General features: G+C 39.9%; 1 protein-coding gene across 3 annotated transcripts in view; it reads left to right on the forward strand.

The window, feature by feature from the left end:
• MAP3K5 (mitogen-activated protein kinase kinase kinase 5) overlaps window positions 1–22406 on the forward strand; it is a 247380-nt gene that overhangs the window by 98451 nt on the left and 126523 nt on the right. For all 3 annotated transcript variants that reach the window (XM_070073521.2, XM_051854304.3, XM_070073520.2), the window contains exons 4-7: window positions 5037–5230; window positions 6130–6298; window positions 7654–7760; window positions 8592–8762. In XM_070073521.2, coding sequence (XP_069929622.2) covers window positions 5037–5230; window positions 6130–6298; window positions 7654–7760; window positions 8592–8762 — 641 coding nt within the window. The remainder of the gene's footprint in view (window positions 1–5036; window positions 5231–6129; window positions 6299–7653; window positions 7761–8591; window positions 8763–22406) is intronic.

Consider the following 22406-nt stretch of genomic DNA (forward strand, 5'->3'; position numbering starts at 1 on the left):
ATGAGAGGGGCCTTTCTTGGAAACTTGAGAGTGGAGGCAGCAGATGAAGTGTGCCAGGGTCTGGAGTGGCAGGGGGGGAGGGCAGTAAGTAAAGAAGTAAGCAAAGAAACCAATTAAAATCTTACCATAAGGTGATGTGCTGAAGAGTGGGCGGCAGGTGGCCTTGGCATCAGGTTCCTTCAGAGGAAGTAGCCTTCTCTGCAAAGTGCATGATGGGAAGGAGCCCGCCAGGCCTGGCTCCTTTGGATGCATGGAGAAGCACCTATTACACATCACAAACACGTTGCCGACTGACTTGAGAAAGCTGCTGGGTGTCAGATGCTGGATGTCCTTTTAAGAAGTTGAGTATTTTCAGCCTATTTGAATATCTTAATGTCTAGATACTGGGAGCTTTTATTTCTAGAAGCTTAGTTCATCTTTCCTTAAACACTTAATGTTCATCTTTAGGTAGCTTTTAAAGATTGAAAAACAGAAATGGCATTTTTTTCTTTAACAGTGAAGACAATTAGATGGAGGAGGAGTAGATGTTGAGCTGTCGGATTTTACAGTCATTGGGGGTGGGGGAGAAGCATCGGCCAGAGGGATCAGTATTACTTTGTGATCACATCTTAATGTTTTGAAATGTAAGGAAATGGAGTCCATCTCTTACATGAAGCAAGAGGGTTTTTTTTTTTTTTTTTTTTTTTTTTGACAGGCAGAGTGGACAGTGAGAGAGAGAGAGAGAGAGAAAGGTCTTCCTTTGCCGTTGGTTCACCCTCCAATGGCCGCCGCTGCAGCCAGCACACCGCGCTGATCCGATGGCAGGAGCCAGGATCCAGGTGCTTTTCCTGGTCTCCCATGGGGTGCAGGGCCCAAGCACCTGGGCCATCCTCCACTGCACTCCCTGGCCATAGCAGAGAGCTGGCCTGGAAGAGGGGCAACCGGGACAGAATCCGGCGCCCCGACCGGGACTAGAACCCGGTGTGCCGGCGCCGCAAGGTGGAGGATTAGCCTATTGAGCCACGGCGCCGGCTCAAGAGGTTTAAGACTTTAATCAGCTTAGAATAAGTACCATATTAATAAAAGGCAGTTCTTGGACTTCAGGTGCCTTTCTTGATCACTCTCTGGCTGTTTGTATGTACCTTGAATCATCACCTATTTCATCCTGTGGTCTCTTGGCAAGTTGAAAATAAAAATTACAGTAATAACATTTCTAAGTTCTAGTGAGTCAACTTGGGAAATAAGTGTTCCCATATTATTAGTTTTCAACAATTTGAAAAAGTGCTTTTCTCAATAGTTGGTACCTTTTTAAGAAGCACAACATCACCATACCAACTCTGCACTCTCCCCTGCTGCAGAGTCCGTGGGCTCTCTTCATTTAGGGCCCCTGGCACCCAGGAGCCTCCTTCAGCTTATCGCACTCCCTTTTTTGTCTGAGATTGACAAGGGGAAACAGCAAAAAAAAAAAAAAAAAAAAGTGTGTGGGGCAGCGAGGGTACTGAAGCTTTGCATCATGGGATTTGTTCTGGGGACTGCTTTTCCCTGCTGCCTGCGTAGTCATTTTTCTCACTCCCCCCTCCACTGCCTAGGTCACACCTAGACTCTGATAGTCATTCTCCCCCATTGCCCACTAGTTCAATGATCTTTGACATTTTGTGTCTTATACATAAATGCACTTGGAATGATAGCTTCTGTGGATCCAGACCTTTTTTCAGTAGCAAAAGAATAATATACTAAAGTTCTGATTGTGCTCTTCTGGTGTACTGGCTTTTCAGCTATTCTTATTTTGTGACTCAGAGAAGTCAGAATAATGACTTTTGTACTTTTGAATTATGGTGCTTATGTACAACAGGAGTATCTGATTCCTTTGTCCTTTTGTAGCTCACGTTCAGTTTAAGCTCTACGTTTGGAAAACAACCTGTGTGGTATCCTAGCCTTTCTTTTCTGCAGAGGCAGTAGCTTGAGTCAAAGGATTAAATTGGGAGGACATGCTTTGGTTTCTTGGTAACATTTTAGAAGCAAAATGTTTTCACTTTCCCTCTTCCTGGTTAGTCTTCCAAGTATTGTCCCATGAAGTACAACTTTTTTTTTTAAGATTTTGTTTATTTATCTTAGAGGTAGAGTTACAGACAGAGATGGAGAGGGGCAGAGAGAAAGGTCTTCCGTCTGCTGCTTCACTCCCCAAATGGCCGTGACTGCCAGAACTGGGCTTGGTCCAAAGCCAGGAACCAGGAACTTCTGCTAGGTCTCCTGTATGGATGCAGGGTCCCAAGCACTTGGGCCATCCTCAGCTGCTTTCCCAAGGTCATAGCAGGGAGCTGGATCAGAAGAGGAGTAGCCAAGACACGAACCGGTGACCATATGAGATGCTGGCACCACAGGCAGAGGCTGAACCTACTGCGCCAGAGCACCTGCCCTGAAGCAGAACTTTTAAAGGAACATTGTAGTGTACTTGACTTAAAAACTGAAACCTCAAGCTCTTGGAGCTATCCTCTTAGACTTAGACTAGGAGCTCTCCTCTTGGACTTCAGCTGGAAGTCAGATGTGGTATCTGTTTCATGACCTGACACACAAGTTCCTCAAAGTGTGATGTGTCCATAAATAATGGCAGGCATTGGGCACTTCCTGAGTCTGTTTGCTGTGAGCAGTCAGTTGGCTCATGCAGACGACAGAAGGTTGGAGAATGGGTGTGCCACCTTGTAAAGTGCACAGGAGAGGATGCATAACCCACTGGTAAAAGTGACATACCCTCTAAGCAAAGAGTGCCTGGGCTAGGGTCCCCAAGCAATCATGGACCAGTTGCATATCCTCTCCACGCCTCACCTGTAAGTGGAGACAAGCGCACCTTCTTCAGAGGGTCATGGTGAATGTGTGACCGTCTGTACCATGGTACATGGGAGTGGTAAGTGAATGTTTGCTCTTACTCATTTAGTGCCAAGGGGAAGAGAACTATTCTCAGGTTGATCGTATGCCGAAATGACTGCGAACCCATGCCCTGGATTCCTTGTGATCCCATAACAGTGAGAGTAGGGTCTTCCACATATCTTGTTCTTGTTTGTAACCCTTGGTTTTTACCTTTGCATATGGTTTATCTCTTATGGGTCTCTCCCATTTCCTCTGAGTCAACTCTTCTTTTGGATGTTATGATATTAAATCTCAAACTCTTGATCCTTTAAATCTCAACCTCTCTCAGCGCCATTTCATCTCATCCTACACCAAATCAAATGTCAGTCTTCTCAAGTTTTCCTCATAGTTTAATGGGAAGCCAGATTCTGTTTGTGATTCATGACCTGATGTATAGTAAGTGCCTCAAAGTGCACTATGTTCATAAATGATGTAGTCTGACTGTACTGGCTTTCTGTGAAAGATGCCAGTCTTTTGAGATAGCCCCAGCTGAGACTGTGGAATCACCTTTGACCCCTCCTTTCACTTTGTCCAGACCTGGAAGTGGGCCAGTGAGGCTTCCTTTGGGGTGGGAGCACATGTGCCTGTTTTGCTCTTGCCACTGCTGCCAATCTGGTCATGCTTTGTAGCTTCCTGTTGAATTTCCTCAAATTCTTCTTTTTTTTGTCCTGGGGTGCGTCCCATGATCCACTCAGACTCAATTCTAATTTCTTTTTTTTATTTAATAAATATAAATTTACAAAGTACAACTTTGGAATTGTTGCGGCTTTTTCTCCCATAACCTCCTTCCCACTTGCAACCATCCCATCTACCACTCCCTCTCCAATCCCATTCTTCATCAGGATTCATTTTCTTTTTTTTTTTTTCTTTTTTAGGATTCATTTTCAATTATCTTTATATACAGAAGATCTTGGTCTTTCTATGATTCTCCACTGCCCAGCATACACGAGGGTACTTCAGAAAGTTTGGGGAGCAGAGTGGAAAGCAGTTTGGTGTGAAAGATTTTGAAATCCATGTGTTGTTTTTTTCTTGAAATACATTTTCCATGCATTGTTGAAGACCCCTTGTGCAGTTCTGAATCCTGCTCTTTGCGTGCACTTCCCTTCCTTGAGCCCCAGGCTTTGCTCAGATTTGCTTACTCTGGCATGTCTAGGCCAACTCCCTTTTTCTTCTTGCCAGCTTTGCTTTTGTTGGTGTTGCCACACCCTCACTTGGCATCATCTGGGAGCCAAAGAAGGTCAGTGAGCCTGGGGTGGAATGAGTGTGAGGAGAGAGGCCTGAGCTGAGGTTAGAGGGTAGCAGGATGTGGCTATTCAGGCCCTTGTGGACCACACTGCAGTGTTTCATCGTCAGCCTGAATAGCACATGGTGGGGCTCTCAGCAGCTGCACGAGTGCTCAGGACCTGCGGAGTGTTACAGCTCGCTGCCAGCGGGGTACAGAATGGATTGAAAGGCAAGGAAGGAAGCAGGGCCACCAATTACAGTGACTTCGTACCCAGTGAGCTGGTGCAGGGACGAAAGAGCTGACACGGAAGATGGAGGCAAGTGAGCAATCAGGAGATCTGTTTTGAAGACACAATAGATAGGATTTTGGTGGGATATGGGGCAGGAAGGAAATGGATGCAGCAAGGATAGTTTCTGGGTCTCTGGGTAATAACCGGGGACTCATGGAACCTCAGACTGAACCAGCAGCCTGGAGAGGAGCAGCTTCATTCCTGTCTCCCTCACAACACAGCCTGTCACGTAGGAAGCCCTTTAAATGTTAACTCTTAGTATCCTGTGTTTATGCTGTGCTTCTCGGAGTACATTTTAAATTCCCTGAAGGCCAAAGGCTGTGCTTTAAACTATTTTTCCTACAGCATCTATCATAGTGCCTTAGCCAGGAAAGGTGGTGAATCAATATTTAATTGAGTGACAAAAACTGTTCCACACTTTGTTTCTGCCTCCTTTCCAAGTCCTAATTATTTGAAGTAAGCAATTAAAGAAATTGGGGAAAATTTCTATTTTCATATATCATACATACAATGCGAGGTTTTTCTATATTTGCACTCAGAAGTGTTATTTAATACGAGTCACTGGAGTCGGGCCTGGGATTCGTCCGTGTGGTGTCCTCAGGCTGGCTCCCTACCTCCTGGTGCCTGCTGTCTCCACAGATGTGCACTGGGAACTACACCTTTGTCCCTTACATGGTGACACCACACAACAAGGTCTACTGCTGTGACAGCAGCCTCATGAAGGGCTTGACTGAGCTCATGCAACCCAACTTGGAGCTGCTTCTCGGACCCATCTGCTTACCTCTTGTGGATCGTTTCATTCGACTTTTGAAGGTGGCACAGGCAAGTTCCAGGTAATGTGCAATAACACCATTTGGTGATGATAAGGAATGGTTCTACTTCTTTTACTTATCCATAGACGATGATCCTCAGGAATCAATATACAGCTAAGAACCAGGATAAATGTTGCACACTGTCTTCCGGGGTAGGGAATATCTCGCTGGCAGTCTGTATAAGGCCAGTGAGATCATTTAGTCTGGCCCTGCAAAGGCAATCATGGGTGGGATTTGAAATTCAGTAAATCTATGGTAGGCTAATTTTTAAGTTGATAATTTAGTTTGTCCCATGCTTGATGTCATAAATATCCAAATGGCACTTGGCAGAGAAAAGGTTCCCCACCCCTGCAAGCAGATAATATACTCATAGATGTCATATAGTTCACATGTTGCCTTGTGTTTATTTTACTCACAGGACAACTTGGTATCAGAAGGAATAAAGACTACTAACTGCTTTATAGGAGTGTCAGAGCTAAAATACATACCGAAACCTTATCAGAATAAGGTCCAAGGACTTTTCAGCATAAGGACAAGAATTCTGCAAAAATTGCTGAGGCAGATGTTGATTAAGAGCAAATGTTTATGTTCATAAATGATGCTGAGTCAGAAAGTACAGGTTATATGATTTAGAACAATTCCTGCTCAGAAAAGTCAATCAAAAATGTGGTTTTGTGGTTTAAGTGGTACGATGCATGGAGATTCATTTACATAGTGTTCCTTATAACTCTTTTTGAAACAAGACAGAATATGAAAGGAAATACAGGGACTTCAAAATTTCTAAATAATGACAGATTATGAGATATTCATTCTGTTCACACTAAGTAATTGAAAGCTATGAGTACACAAATGTCATTCATTTTCTTATAAAATTACTATTTTTATTGAAATCTTTGGAATGTGTTTTGGTTTCTCCACAGCCAATATTTCCGTGAATCTATACTCAGCGATATCAGGAAAGCTCGAAATTTATACACTGGTAAAGAATTGGCAGCTGAATTGGCAAGAATTCGGCAACGAGTAGATAATATTGAAGTCTTGACAGCAGATATTGTGATCAACCTGTTACTTTCCTACAGAGATATCCAGGTAAGAAGATACTTAACAGTAAAATCTGTCCTGTAGGATGTTGGAAGGGAGTGCAAATGTCAAATTTCTGTTACCATATGTAGTTTTTTTTTAATTGGTTCTCATGAGTTTTCCATCCCATGATTTTATGATGAAAGAAGACTCCTGTGAGTTAACTGTCAGTGATTGAGGAAAACTTTCATGGTAAAGGCCTGATTTTTCCCTTTAAAAAAAAGAAGACAATAAAAATGCTAATGGGGCTATCCTATGTACAGTCTGTTCCACTCAGACACACTTGTCAGTCAATAAATGAAAGCTGGTTTAGGGAAACAGCAGAAATTTTTAGAGCCTTCTAGATATAGCCTTTATTCTGAAATTGTGTTGCTTGAAATTGACAGTTGTTGCTTGAAATTGAATTGTATTGCTTGAAATAGAAAGACTCTCACTAGCCAAATACAGGAAGTATGCAATTCGTTAATTGTTAAAATAGCTTTAAAACTATAGTAAAACACAGTCACTGCATCATTTGTATTAATATGTCCTAGCATTTTAAAACTATGGGTTAAGTAGGATAAAATCCTTTCTGGGTTAGGAAGTTGGCATTTGCTGTTTATAGTACAATTTTTGTGACTTCTGATTTCTTAGTCCCACTCCCAGCCTCCCAGGTCTGGGTAATGCTTCGTGTGGACCTGAGAACCCACAGACATCGAGAGCCATGGCACTTAAGATGCCAAGGGCTGGAGTAGCTTATTCCTGTGGATGATTTTTAGAAAACTTACAACAGAATTCAGTCAGTTGTTCTACATCCTTGAAATTTTTTATTTTTCCAAAAAGTAGTTAACAACACACAATACCTGGAATTTGGCTCTATAAAATATAACTAGATCACCCATAAGGAAGGTACTTCAAATCATTCATAAACGGACTTAAAAGATAAGTTTAGTTTTGGCATGAAAATTTTTAAAATCCATACATGAGTCTTCAAAAAGTTTGTGGAAATGTGCATTATGAAAAAACCATGCATGGATTTCAAAAAATTCTTGGCACTCAAGCTGATCTTTTAATGTCATTTTCCGTGAACTGAAGTACCTCTTGTATTTAGGAAGAAGGTGATCATGCTAAGTGATTTTTTTGTTTGTTCATTTGTTTTGGTTTGTTGTCAGACATGCTGACTGTTTATCTAATGTTTTTAACTAGAATGTACGATCCAAACCTCTTGAAAGCAACAGCAGTTTCTTCTAGGTTCTTCAGAGTATTCTGTGAATTCTTACTTCTCTTTTTAATCCCTTCTTGGATTCAGATATCTGGTTGTCCAAAGTTGTTCCATTTTGAGAACTTTTCTCCTAATGGTTTAATTCTGTGCTCTTGTTTGGAAGGATTATGATTCTATTGTGCAGCTGGTGGAAACTTTAGAAAAATTGCCAACCTTTGATTTGGCCTCTCATCACCATGTGAAGTTTCATTATGCATTTGCACTGAACAGGTAAGCAGAGAGAGATCTGGCCATAGTGCGTTAATGTGTCATTGCTTCACCTGAAGATTTTTACAGGGTGTGTGCTAATTCTAGCATTGTGACCACTTCCTGTGAGAATGTAATAATAATATGTGTCTCAGCCATATGAAATGGAGGAAGCATGCTTTCAGATTCTTTTCTGAATGTTTTGAGTTTTAAAAAGTCCCTCACTAGTTGTATATTTAAATTTGTAAAGTTCTTTCTCTTCTGTGCCCAAGTTTGTATTTGCTGTTTATAGTTTTGAAGTTATATGCACATGATGCTATGCTGAAGCAAATACCGAGTCTCTCAGTATCTGTGAGAGATCGGATCCAGGCCCATGACTGCTGTGCATGCCACAATCTACAGATGTTCAGGTCCCTTGTATGAAATGGTGTAATGTATGCGTGTAACCTGCACATATTCTCCCATCTACATGAAATCACTTCTAAATTACTTAGAATACCTACTACAATGGAAGTACTGTGCAGATAGCTGTTGTACTGTACTGCTTAGGGAATGAAAATAAGAAAAAAGTCTGTACGTGTTCAATATAGTCAAATCTATTTTCTTCCAAATATTTGCCATCTGTGGTTTGTTAAATCTAAGGTGTGGAACGCACAATACACAGTGGCCAGCTGTATACTCATTACCAAATGGTCATTCACACAAAAGTTACCTAAAGTAGAGTAAGGGTAATTATGTAGAGAATTAGGAGACGATATTTTTACCAAGACTGCTCTGAAGACTACTAATTATAATCCAATCTCTGTTATGTTGCTTCTGTAATCTATACTGAATCAACAATGTTTTCTGCCTTAGGAGAAATCTCCCTGGAGATAGAGCCAAAGCTCTTGACATTATGATTCCCATGGTGCAAAGTGAAGGGCAGGTTGCTTCAGACATGTATTGCCTAGTTGGTCGAATCTATAAGGATATGTTCTTGGACTCTAATTTCACAGATACTGAAAGTAGAGACCGTGGAGCTTCTTGGTAAGTACATAAGATATAACCTTATAATCCATTGTGTAAAAGCTTGCTTGCTAATGAGAGTGTTAATATATTATTATCCATTACCTGTTAGATTGTATATGATGAACTAAATCTTAAATTTTATAATTTCAGTGAATAATATGTTGAGATTCATTTAATGTGACAGGAATTTGGGATAAATTAAAGGTAATTTATGAAATTATTTTTAAAAGATGTTTAAAATATGTAGTATGAATCACAGCATATAATTTTGTGGAAAATTCATAAAACTTTATGGAAAGATATTAAAGAAGAAATGGGTGAATGGAAAATTGTATGAAGTTTGTATATGAGCAGGCTTGAAATTTTTATTTTGTTGCTTTTTTTTTTTTTTTTTGACAGGCAGAGTTAGACAGTGAGAGACAGAGAGAAAGGTCTTCCTTTTTCCGTTGGTTTACCCCTCAATGGCCGCTATGGCCGGCGCACTGCGGCTGGTGCACTGCACCAATCCGAGGTTGAAATTTTAAAGATGATAATTTTTTTTAGCTGATTTTTTTCCCATGTGATTTGAAAAACTTATCCCCTACATTTTATTTGAAAGACTAGAGGGCCAAGATACCAGTCAAACAATTGTTTAGGAGTTCAAGGTGAAAGGACTTGCTGTTAGACAAAAGACTTTATTGTACGGCTATAATAATTAAGATATTGCAGTTTGGCTTGAGGCATAGACAGAACATTGAAATATTGGAGCCTGTGGTAAGAGAGATATGAGGGTACTTCAGCAAGTTCCTGGAACAATGGAATTAAATGATAAGTTTATTTTGACATAAACAATTTTAAAATCTGTTCTTAATTTTTTTTCATAATACACATTTGCCAGGGAGTTTTTGAAGATTTCCTTGTACATATGGACTAGATTTATGTACTTATGGACTAGAGTAGGCTTCCTGAGGTGGAGGAGAAAGAATGGACTGTTAAGCAGTGGTAAATCCGTTGGGAAATAGGAAACTTGTTTTATCTGCCTGGAAAAATAAAATAAAATAAAATAAAGTATAAAATAAAATAAAATTTAAGCCATGCACAAAAAATGAAATTAAATATGAGAAATACTTCACAAAAATGTATTTTTAAAATAAAATACACAGACTATATTTATGATGCTGGGACATTAAAGGATTTTTTAAAATAAGGCTTAAAAAGACTACAAATGAGGGCAGGCATTTGGTGTAGCAATTAAGCCACAGTTTGGGACACCAGAAAGGGTTGAGTCCTGGTTCCAGGTGGAACTTCAGCAACAGATTATAGTCTGACTGGCTTGAGGAGCTCGTCTCAGGTTGTCACAGTGTCTGGAGGTTGAGTGGGATGGCTCCTAAATGAAGAAACCACAGTGGGAGGGGCTGAGAAATGTGCATCGACTCCTCTTCAATTCTTGGCCAACCCCTGAGGAATGCAGAAGCAGAGTAAAACTTGCAGGAACTCCATGGGAAAATAGAACCAGAAGGCTAAGACAGCTGTCCACTGCAGGGACATCAGTTTGGAGCGTGAAGCTCACCAAGTTAGTAGAACTTAATCAGTTTGAACTTCCCACTGAAACTCTAAAAAGTCCAAAACTTAAGAATAAAAACTACATACAATACTAAGGAGATACACTAAAACTGAGAGCAAAACTACAACAGAATCACCCTAATAAAAACCTAAAAACAAACCCAATACTCTTTTTTTTCCCCTAGAAACTGTTTAAGGAATACAAACGTCACACATTTCATAAATACAACTTTAAGAATATAGTGATTCTTTCTACCATTCCTGCCCTCCTATTCTCATTCTTGTAAGATCTATTTTTGATTAACTCTATACTAAATAAAGAGTTCAACAAATTGTATGAAAAAAAAAAACCAACTTCCTTAAGTCGAGACAAGGGCTGTTCAAAGTCATTGCATCTCAAAGTGTTAATTTCATTTCTATAGAGTACATTTTAGATGCTCTATTAGTTAACACAAATCAGGGAGAACATTGGTATTTGTCCTTTTGGGACTGGCTTATTTCACTAAGTATGGTGTTGCCCAGTTTCATCCATTTTGTTGCAAATGACCAGATTTTATTTTTTTTAACCACTGTGTAGTATTCAATGATGTACATATCCCATAATTTCTTCATCCAGTCTTCAGTTCATTAACATTTGGGTTGATTCTATATCTTAGCTATTGTGCACTGAGCTGCAATAAACATGCAATAACTCTTTCATATGCTGATTTCATTTTCTTTGGGTAAATTCCCAGGAGTTGGATGGCTGGGTCGTACGTTAGGTCTATACTCAGATTTCTGAGGTATCTCTACAGTGTTTTCCACAGTGCCTGTACCAATTACATCCCCACCAATGGTGGATGGGGGTATCTTTTCCCCTACATCCTCACCAGCATTTGTTTGTTGATTTCTTTTTTTTTTTTTCTGTCAAAGTCTTTTATTTTCTTTCCAAATTTGGCCTTCTAACAAGACAAAAACATTCCATCAACTTTTTCTTTTGGATACCATAGGATGTTTCTTTTTTTTTTAACTTTTATTTAATGAATATAAATTTCCAAAGTACAGAATATGGATTACAATGGCTTCCCCCCCATAACATCCCTCCCACCCACAACCCTCCCCTTTCCCACTCCCTCTCCCCTTCCATTCACATCAAGATTCATTTTCGATTCTCTTATATACAGAAGATCAGTTTAGCATACATTAAGTAAAGATTTCAACAGTTTGCTCCCACACAGAAACATAAAGTGAAAAATACTGTTTGAGTACTAGTTATAGCATTAAATCACAATGTACAGCACACTAAGGACAGAGATCCTACATGAGGAGTAAGTGCACAGTGACTCCTGTTGTTGACTTAACAAATTGACACTCTTGTTTATGGCATCAGTAATCACCCTAGGCTCTTGTCATGAGTTGCCAAGGCTATGGAAGCCCCCTGATTTCACCGACTCTGATCATATTTAGACAAGGCCATGGTCAAAGTGGAAGTTCTCTCCTCCCTTCAGAGAAAGGTACCTCCTTCTTTGATGACCCGTTCTTTCCACTGGGATCTCACTCGAGGAGATCTTTCATTTAGATTTCTTTATGAAACTATTCTAACGAGGTGAGAAGAAACCTGATTGTGGTTTTGATTTGCATTTCCCTGATGGCTAGTGATTCTGAGCATTTTTTTCATGTGTCTGCTGGCCATTTGGATTTCCTCTTGGAAAAATGTCTGTTTAAGTCCTTTGTCCATTTCTTAACTGGGTTGTTTGTATTGTTGTTGTTGAGTTTTTTGATCACTTTATATATTCTGGTTATTAAACCTTTATCAGTTGAATAGTCGGTAAATAATTTCTCCTATTCTGTCCATTGTCTCTTAACCTTGCTGAGTGTTTCTTTTGTGCAGAAGCTTCTCAATTTGATGTAATCCCATTTGTCTATTTTGTCTTTGATTGCCTGTGCCTCTGGGGTCTTTTCCAAGAACTCTTTGCCTATGCTTGATGTCTTGCAGGGTTTCCCCAGTGTTCTCTAATAACTTGATGGTATCGAGTCTTAGATTTAGGTCTTTTATCCATTTTGTGTGGATTTTTGTGTAAGATGCATGGTAGGGGTCTTGCTTCATACTTCTGCATGTGGAGATCCAGTTTTCCTAGCACCATCTGTTGAAGAGATTGAGACTGATTTTAGCTCCTTTGTCAAAGGTAAGTTGGATGTAGATATATTGGTTGACTTCTGGCATTTCTATTCTGTTCCATTGTTCTGTCCATCTGTTTTTGAACCAGTACCAGTCTGTTTTAATTATAACTGCCCTGTAATATGTCTCGAAATCTGGTATTGTGATATCTCCAGCTTTATTTTTGTTGTATAATATTGCTTTAGCTATTCAGGGTCTCTTGTGTTTCCATATTAATTTCAACATCATTTTTTCTGTATCTGAGAAAAATGTCCTTGGTATTTTGATTGGGATCACATTGAATCTGTAAATTGCTTTTGGTAGTATGGACATTTTGATAATATTGGTTCTTCTAATACATAAACATGAAAGATTTCCTTTTTTGTCATCTATTTCTTTCTTTACTGTTTTGTAATTTTCATTGTAGAGATCTTTAACATCCTAGCTTAAATTTATTCCAAGGTATTTGATTTTTTTTGTAGCTATTATGAATTGGATTGATCTTAGAAGTTCTTTCTCAGGTAAGACATTGTCTCTGTAAACAAGGGCTATTGATTTTTCTGTGTTCATTTTATATCCTGCCACTTTACCAAACTCTTCTATGAGTTCCAATAGTCAGTGGAGTTTTTTGGATCCCCTATTTGCAGGTAGGGGTAGTTTGACTTCATCCTTCCCAATTTGTATCCCTTTTATTTCTTTTTGTTGCCTGATGGTTCTGGCTAAAACTTCCAGGACTATTTGAATAACAGTGGTGAGATTGGACATCCTTATCTGATTCTGGATCTCAGTGAGAATGCTTCCAACTTTTCCCTCTAAAATAGGACACTGGCCATGGGTTTGTCATAGATTGCCTTGATTGTGTTGATGAATGTCCCTTCTATATCCAATTTGCTTTAGAGTTTTCATCATGAAAGGGTGTTGTACTTTATCAAATACTTTCTCTGCATCCATTGAGATAATCATATAGTTTTTGTTGAGCAGTTTGTTAATGTGTTGTATCACATTGATTAATTTGCAAGTGTTGAACTATCCCTGTATGCCAGGAATAAATCCCACTTGGTCTTGGTGAATGATCTTTTCTGATGTGTTGTTGGATTCGATTGTCTAGTATTTTGTTGAGAATTTTTTTGTCTGTATTCATCAGGAAATTGGTCTGTGGCTCTCTTTCTCTGTTGTATCATTTTCAGGTGTAGAAATTAAGGTGATGCTGGCTTCATAGAAAGAATTTGGGAGGATTCTCTCCCTTTCAAGTTTTTTGAATAGCTTGAGAATTGGAGTTAGTTCTTTAAATGTCTGGTAGAATATAGCAGTGAAGCCATCATTCAGTCCTGGGCTTTTCTTTCCTGGGGGGATCTTTACTGCTGATTCAGTTTCCATCTTGGTTATTGGTCTGTTTAGGTTTTCTTATGGCTTCATGGCTCAATTTAGGTAGGTTGTATGGATCCAGGAATCTATTCATTTCTTCTGGGTTTCCTGATTTGTTGGCATATAGCTCTTTGTAGTAATTTCTGATGAGTCTTTTTATTTCTGTAGTGTCTGTTGTTATATTTCCTTTTTCATCTCTAATTTTATCAATATGGGTCCTCCCCCTCCTTTTTTTGGTTAGTTGGGCCAATGGTGTGTCAACTTTATTTATTTATTTATTTATTTCAGAAAACCAGCTTTTCATTTCGTTGATCTTTTGTATCTTTTTTTGTTACAATTTTGTTTATTTCTTCTCTAATTTTAATTACTTCTTTCCTCCTCCTAGTTTTGGGTTTGGTTTGCTGTTGTTTTTCTAGATCCTTGAGATGCATTGATAGCTAATTTATTTGGTGCCTTCCTAATTTCTTGATATAGGCACCAATTGCTATAAACTTTCTTCTTAACACTGCTTTTGCTGTATTCCATAAATTTGGATTTTTAAAAATTTTTTAAAATGTTTTTGACAGGCAGAGTGGACAGTGGGAGAGAGACAGACAGAGAGGAAGGTCTTTCTTTTTCTGTTGGTCCACCCCCCCAATGGCGGCTGCGGCCAACGCACCACGCTGATCCGAAGCCAGGAGCCAGGTGCTTCTCCTGGTCTCCCATGTGGGTGCAGAGCCCAAGGACTTGGGCCATCCTCCACTGCACTCCCGGGCCATAGCAGAGAGCTGGCCTGGAAGAGGAGCAACTGGGACAGAATCCGGCACCCCGACCAGGACTAGAACCTGGTGTGCTGATGCCGCAGGCAGAGGGTTAGCCTATTGAGCCGTGGTGCCGGCCTGGATATGTTGTTTTGTCATTGTCATTCATTTCCAGAAATATTTTGATTTCTTCAGTGACTCACTGTTCATTAAGGAGCATGGTGTTCATGGCCGGTGCCACGGCTCACTAGGCTAATCCTCCACCTTACAGCGCCGGGACACCGGGTTCTAGTCCCAGTAGGGGCACCAGATTCTGTCCCAGTTGCCCCTCTTCCAGGCCAGCTCTCTGCTGTGGCCAGGGAGTGCAGTGGAGGATGGCCCAAGTGCTTGGGCCCTGCACCCCATGGGAGACCAGGATAAGTACCTGGCTCCATCGGATCAGCGCGGTGCGCCGGCCGCAGCGCACTGGCCGCAGCGGCCATTGGAGGGTGAACCAACGGCAAAGGAAGACCTTTCTCTCTGTCTCTCTCTCTCACTGTCCACTCTGCCTGTCAAAAAATAAAAAAATAAAAATACAAAAAGGAGCATGGTGTTCAATCTTGATGTGTATGTATATGTTCTAGAAATTGAGTTGTTGATTTCCAGCTTCATTCCATTGTGGTCAGAGAAGATGCATGGTATAATTTTGATTTTTTTTAATTTGCCAAGACTTTGCTTTGTGGCCTAGCCTGTGGTCTATGCTAGAGAAAGTTCCATGCCCTAATGAGAAGAATGTGTATTCTGCATCTATAGGATGAAAACTTTTGTAGATATCCAATAGGTCCATCTGTCCTACATTGCCGATTAACTCTGTTGCTTCCTTGCTGATTTTCTTTCTGGTTGATCTGTCCATTGCTGAAAGTGGAATATTGAAGTTCCCCATTACTATTGTATTGGAGTCTATGTCTCCCTTTAGATCCCTTAACATTTCTTCTAAATAGCCAGGTGCCCTGTAAATAGGTGCATATGCGTTTACAGTAGTCAAATCTTTCTGTTGAATTGATCCCTTAATCATTACATAGCGTCATCTCTTTTAACAGTTTTTGTGTTAAAGTCTTTTGTCTGATACAAGGATGGCTACACCATCTCTTTTTTGCAAACCCAATACTCTTAAGAAAAGGATAACAGAATCTAATCTCTCTACAGCATATCATCTAGAATGTCTAATACAATCCAAAAAACTACTAGAGACCTAAAGGTATGAAGAAATAAGAAAGTATTACCTGTAACTGATGGAAAAAAATCAGTTACAGAAATAGACATGTAGAAAACACAGAATTTATGGCAGATGTCCTAAATAGCACTCTGGCCTCAGAATCAGCCCTTAAGGCATTTGGATCTGGCTGAAGAGCCCATGAGAGTATTTTAGGCATGGAAAGCCAAGACACCCTGGACAAAAATAAAAGGAAGACCTAAATGGAAGATCTCTGCGAGTGAGATCCCAGTGGAAAGAATGGGGCCATCAAAGAAGGAGGTACCTTTCTCTGAAGGGAGGAGAGAACTTCCACTTTGACTACGACCCTGTCAGAATAAGATCAAAGTCGGCGAACTCAAAAGGCTTCCATAGCCTTGGCAACTCATGACTAGAGCCTAGGGAGATTACTGACGCCATAAACAAGAGTGTCAAATTGTTAAGTCAACAACAGGAGTCACTGTGTACTTACTTCTCATGTGGGATCTGTCCTTAGTGTGTTGTCCAATGTGAAGTAATGCTATAACTAGTATTGAAACAGTATTTTACACTTTGTGTTTCTGTGTGGGTGCAAACTGATGAAATCTTTACTTTATACTGAATCAATCTTGTGTATATAAAGATAATTGAAAATGAATCTTGATGTGAATGGAAGGGGAGAGGGAGCAGAAGATGGGAGGGGTGTGAGTGGGAGGGAAATTATGGGGGGGAAGCCAATGTAATCCATAAACTGTACTTTGAAAATTTATATTTACTAAATAAAAATAAATAAATAAAACACAGAATTTGTAATTGTCAGATAAGGACATGAAATTAACTGTTAAATGTTTTAAAGAATATACTTGAAAAAAAATGAACATAAGGGGTGAAAATATTAAGAGCTGTGGCTGGCTGATTGCGTAGTAGGCTAAGCTTCTACCTCCGGCACTGGCATCCCATATGGGTGCCAGTTCATGTCCCAGCTGTTCCTCTTCCAATCCACGTCTCTGCATACGGCCTGAGAAAGCAATGGAAGATATCCCAAGTGCTTGGGCCCCTGCGTTCGTGTGGGAGACCCAGAAGAAGCTCCTGGCACCTGGCACTTGGCTCCTGGATCCTGGCTTCAGATTGACCCAGCTCCAGCCGTTGTGGCCACTGCGGGAGTGAACCAGTGGATGGAAGATCTTTTTCTCTGTCTCTCCCTCTCTCTCTCTAATTCTGCCTCATAAGTAAATAAAATCTACATAAGGAGCTGTAGGAGATATATGGGAATTGAAAGATTTCTTAGGGAAATCTAGAACTGAAAAATGCAAACTTAAAGAAATATGTCACAGATCAACTTAATCACAGATAGGACACAAAAAAACAGTAGATTTGAAAATCAGTTATTAGAAATCATTTCTGGTGAAGCAGAGTAAAGAAAAATGATTGAGAAAGAAATGAATAATCCCAGTGACCTGAGGAACAGTATTGCACAGTGTAGCATACATTTAATTGGAGTCCTAGAAGGAGAGGAAAGATAGGCTGTAACAGAAAAAGTATTTAAAGAAGTAGTGGCCAAATATTATCTAGATAGGATCAAACACACAAAAAGCACACACAAAGAAACCAGCCTACAAATCTAGACAGCTCATCAAAAATCAAGCAGGATAAATAGGAATGAAATCATCTCTTGGCACTTCATGGTAAAATTGCTAAAAAATAGAAAATAGAAAGTGTCATAAATGCAAGCTAAGGGAAAAAATTCCTTCCATCAGGAGAGTGAGTTGCTCACTTCTCATTAGAAGAAAACCAGAAGTTAATGGAATAACTAATATGCAGAAAGAAAAAAAAATCAGCCAAGCATTCTACTCCTATATCCAGTAATAAAGTCTTTCAAAAATCAGGAAAAAATAAAAATAATTCTAGATAAGTAGATGCTGAGGTAACAATGCCCAGCAGACTTCACTATGAAAAATATTTAAAGGAGAAGCTTCACGCTAAAGAAAAGTGATGCCAAATGGGAACTTGTGTCTCTAGGATGGAAAGTAAAATACTGTAATTGATAAATACATAAATAAACATAAAACATCAACAGAGTGAAAATGTAAATTGCAGACCAGGAGAAATGCATATAAACAGTGTAGGACTTGTATTCAGAATATATAATAGTCTTCTAAAAATCTTTCTGAAAAAAAAAGATAAAAAATGGCCATAAGATATGAATAGGTCATTTCCCAAAGAGGAATTACAGATGTCTTAATAATTGTAAAACCTATAAAATGCTGCTTTTTAGCTAAAACAATGATATAACATATTATTCAGATTAATGAAAATTTACAAATCTGATGTCACTTGTTGTTGGCCAGCAAATTAAAGATATGAGAATCCTTATCCCCTGCTGGTCATAATATAAATCTTTATGGCCAGGGAAAGATTTTGGCATTATCAAGAAGGCTGACCGGCGCCGCGGCTCACTAGGCTAATCCTCCGCCTAGCGGCGCCGGCACACCGGGTTCTAGTCCCGGTTGGGGCGCCGGATTCTGTCCCGGTTGCCCCTCTTCCAGGCCAGCTCTCTGCTGTGGCCCGGGAGTGCAGTGGAGGATGGCCCAGGTGCTTGGGCCCTGCACCCCATGGGAGACCAGGAAAAGCACCTGGCTCCTGGCTCCTGCCATCGGATCAGCGCGGTGCGCCGGCCGCAGCGCGCCGGCCGCAGCGGCCATTGGAGGGTGAACCAACGGCAAAGGAAGACCTTTCTCTCTGTCTCTCTCTCACTGTCCACTCTGCCTGTCAAAAAAAAAAGAAAAAAAAAAAAGAAGGCTGACTGCTTGTCTACCTTTATCTAAGAGTTTCAACTTTAAAAGAATTTGCTTGAAGTTGACCAAAATAATCAAGTGCCAAAGGGACACATAGACTAAATGTTTACAGTCATACAGATAATGTGAGGATAATTCAGCATTTGTGGAAAGGTGGAATTGAGATAGATTTATTTTGATGGAAAGTGATTTTGATATTCATGTATCATTTTTTCATACTATACATTCTTCATAAAATTTTTGAAGATCTCTCATGTTCATGTGTTTCAGAATTTTTTTGCACCTAAATAAACTAATTTCTTAATCCTATTTTCCCTAAAATTTTTAAGTCCCTCCTGGATGGGATCATAAACTCCAGATTCAGTGTTAGGATTTCCAGTGGGGAGGGAGGACTGAAACAAGGTCTTAGAGTGATCCACATGCAGTTGTAAGTATATTTAAACCTATTGTATTTCTTACCTATGGGGTGAGTGTGTCATAGTGTTGCTCATACGATTCTTTTGTATTTTTAAAAATATTTTTTTTTGAAAGGCAGAGTTACAGGGAGAAGGAGAAAGAGAGGGAGAGAGAAATCAACCTTGCATCTGCTGGTTCATTTCCCAAATGGCCACAAAGGCCAGGGCTGAACCAGGAGGAAGCCAGGAGCCTGGAACTCTGCCCAGGCCTACACCATGTGGGTGGCAGCATCCCAGGCATCTTCCATTGCTTTGCCAGGTGCATGATTAGGGAGCTGGATCAGAAGTAGAGCGGTGAGGACTCAAACCTGCACTCACGTTGGGTGTTGGTGTCACAGGCAGCAGCTTAACCTGCTACACCACAACACTGGCCCCTTAGTACTCTTAGGACATTCCTAAAATATTTTCTGATTAACAAATAAAAATAAAGTTAACTTAGTTCAAGAGTTCCTCAGTGATACTTATACATTTTTTTTCTTCTAAAACAAATTCTAACTTTTAAAACTCCTTGATTATTTTGACAGTTTAGAAAGGAACTAAAGATGAGATTGTGAATAGTTACAACTAGAAAGGCAAGTTTGGGGATAGTGATTTTCTAGATCCTTCATAGGAAGTTTTGATTTGGACCTTTACATTTATAACTCTAAATTTTTAGTATAATGTAAAGAATTCTACAATTTTCTTTAGCCAAGTTTTTTTTCCCCCTTGTTAAAAAAGAGGAACGTAGCTATGTAGCCTTTCCGTTACCATGAGATTTACAAACTATGGAAATTATTGATTATAAGAGTGTTAAGATCTGGTATTTGGGAAGCAATATGCCCGGTCTAAATGTTTGGTTAGAGTAGTGATATGAAATGCATGAGTAGTCCTCAGAGGCCTGTTTGCTTAGTCAGTGAATTCAAATGGAAAACGGCTCATATGAAGTTAGTGCAACATCACACACAGGAAGAGAAGAGGAGGGTTTTCTCACTGAAAAACTATTTAGACTATTGTGAGCTTTCAAGAGTACATAAAGTTCAGTTAGGGAGCAGAGTTCTTTTCTGGTTTTATTTTTGGCTTTCTGTACCTTCCTATCCTGTCACTTTTCTAATGGTTTCCGTTTAGCCTAGAGACTTCATCCACCTCTCAGGGAGTTTTGTGTTCAGAGGCTTGTGAGGATTTTTGTGATTTCGATTTAAGCCATCATTGAGTCTATAGAGAGAGCAGGGAGGCTATTAGAGCTCAAAGATTTTTCATGGTAGAGTCTAGGAATTGCTCTTTCGTGTGTTGCTTACAGATTTATTTAGTAATATAAGAATGACACTTCTGCAAAGTGCTATCCATGGCCTGCCATTATTACCACAGATCCGATTATCTGAAAAGATGCCCCAATTAAAAATGGGTGCATTTTCAAACCCTCACATTTATAAAGCTACTTCAGTCTTTCTTAGTGTCTTAATGCAACTTCCATAGTGCAAACATGCTCTTATTTGTATTAACGCTGTCCCTGACCTCTCTTTCTGTTAGGGCTGAGAAGAGAAAACTGCCGTCAAGGTGCACCATTGAGGTTATCGGGCATCCAGCCAGACGTAGCGAGGTTACACCTGCTTTGAGTCATGGGTCCCAAAGGGATGTTTCAACTGACCTTCCGTTTTGAGTCATGATATTCTGAGTTTTCACTTGTCAGATACAGGTGCTGGGACAAAGCGTGGGGTGTCATGGCAGGTCCTCAGTCCCTCAGGCTTCTTTGCATGGATTGAATCATTTTTTGTTGGTTTGAACAACAGTAAGATGTGTGACCATGACAAGTTGAAGGGTAAGAGCTTCAATTCAATACAAAAAAAGAGCCTCAAGCAGTTGTGATGACTATGGCTCATCAAGCACTTTCTTGCAATTCTCCTTTGTAATATCACTAATACATTAAATATTCCTGCCCCATGATAGAAAGGGAAAGCTTTACATAGTATCTGAGCCAAGAACAACTGGACATGGCACCCTTTTGTACTAGGGAGACCCTTGAATGCAGATACGTTTTCTAAGGATGTTCATTGGAGGCTCAGAATGAGAAAAGAAAATAAGTAAAAACTTTCTATGATTTAGGTTTTTTGAAGCTTGGTGAATTATGATATGTTAGAACAAACTTTGTCAAATGTTATCTGAGACAGAGGGTGAGTGGTTTGAATGAATGTATCCTGATTTAAATACATATTTACACATACATCATACATACACACACACAAACATATATAGAAAAGTAGTTCTCTAACATTTCATTTTTTTTTGCATTTCATTTTTAAAATTGGCATTTCCTTGCTTATTTTTGTTCATTGAAACTCTGAGGATGACTGAAATTATGCTGTTACAGTCATCCTTTAAGGTAATGTGGAATTGGTTCCGGGACTTTCCTACAGTCCTTTTTGGATACAACAGTCTGCAGATGCTCAAGTCCTTTATATAATATGGCATAGCAGTTGCATATAACCTACGCACATCCTCCTCTATATTTTAGATCATCTCTAGATTATTTAAAATACTTAGTACTCGTACAAAGTAATTGGTTGTTATGTATTGTTTAGGCAATAATGATGAGAAAAATACTCATGTTCAGTACAAATGCATTATTCCCCCTACAATGTCTTCCAAATGCAGTTGGTTAAGTTTTTATAGTACAGGGGCTGGCGCCGTGGTGCAGTAGGTTAATACTCTGCCTGTGGCACCAGCATCCCATATGGGTGCTGGCTGTAGTCCCGGCTGCTCCTCTTCCAATCCAGGGTAAATGCTGACTCAGTACATGGAAATTGTATAATCTTAGGTAAATTAGCTAAACTTTAGGAAATTCAATTTTCTTATTTAAAAACATAATAATACTTGCTTACATGAGTTTGAATGCTCTTGTCATCCTACAAACAGCAGAGCACCTCACTGTGATGGGCTTCGTAAGACACATCTGCTGAAACAAAGTCTGGAGGTCACCTGATTTCAGCATAGGCTGAACCAGCAGCTTAGAAATGTCAGGTCATTCCCTTCGTTATGCCATGGATGTCTGTGCAGCTGGGATGGTGGCTTTTATAGGGTTATAAGGTGGCTATGCCTTCTCCAAGATCCATCCAGATAAGCTACATCAGTGTCAAGGGAAAAGGAGGCATCTTTATCTCGGGACTAAGAAAGCACACATAAAAATCTGCTCAAGGGCCGGCACTGTGGAGTAGCAGGGTAAGCCTCTGCCTGAGATGTTTTCATCCCATATGGGTGCCAGTTTGGGACCCAGCTGCTCCACTTCTGATCCAGCTTCCTGCTAATATGCCTGAGAAAGAAGTGGAAGATGGCTCAGGTGCTTGGGCTCCTGCACCCACACGGGGGACCAGGGGGAAACTCCAGGCTCCTGGCTTTGGCCTGGCACCTGGTCTAGCCCGGACTGTTGTGTCCATTTGGGGGCATG

This window comes from Oryctolagus cuniculus, chromosome 5 (assembly GCF_051225735.1).
Source record: "Oryctolagus cuniculus isolate XC-2025 breed Fujian yellow rabbit chromosome 5, ASM5122573v1, whole genome shotgun sequence".
In the NCBI taxonomy this organism is placed as follows: domain Eukaryota; kingdom Metazoa; phylum Chordata; class Mammalia; order Lagomorpha; family Leporidae; genus Oryctolagus; species Oryctolagus cuniculus.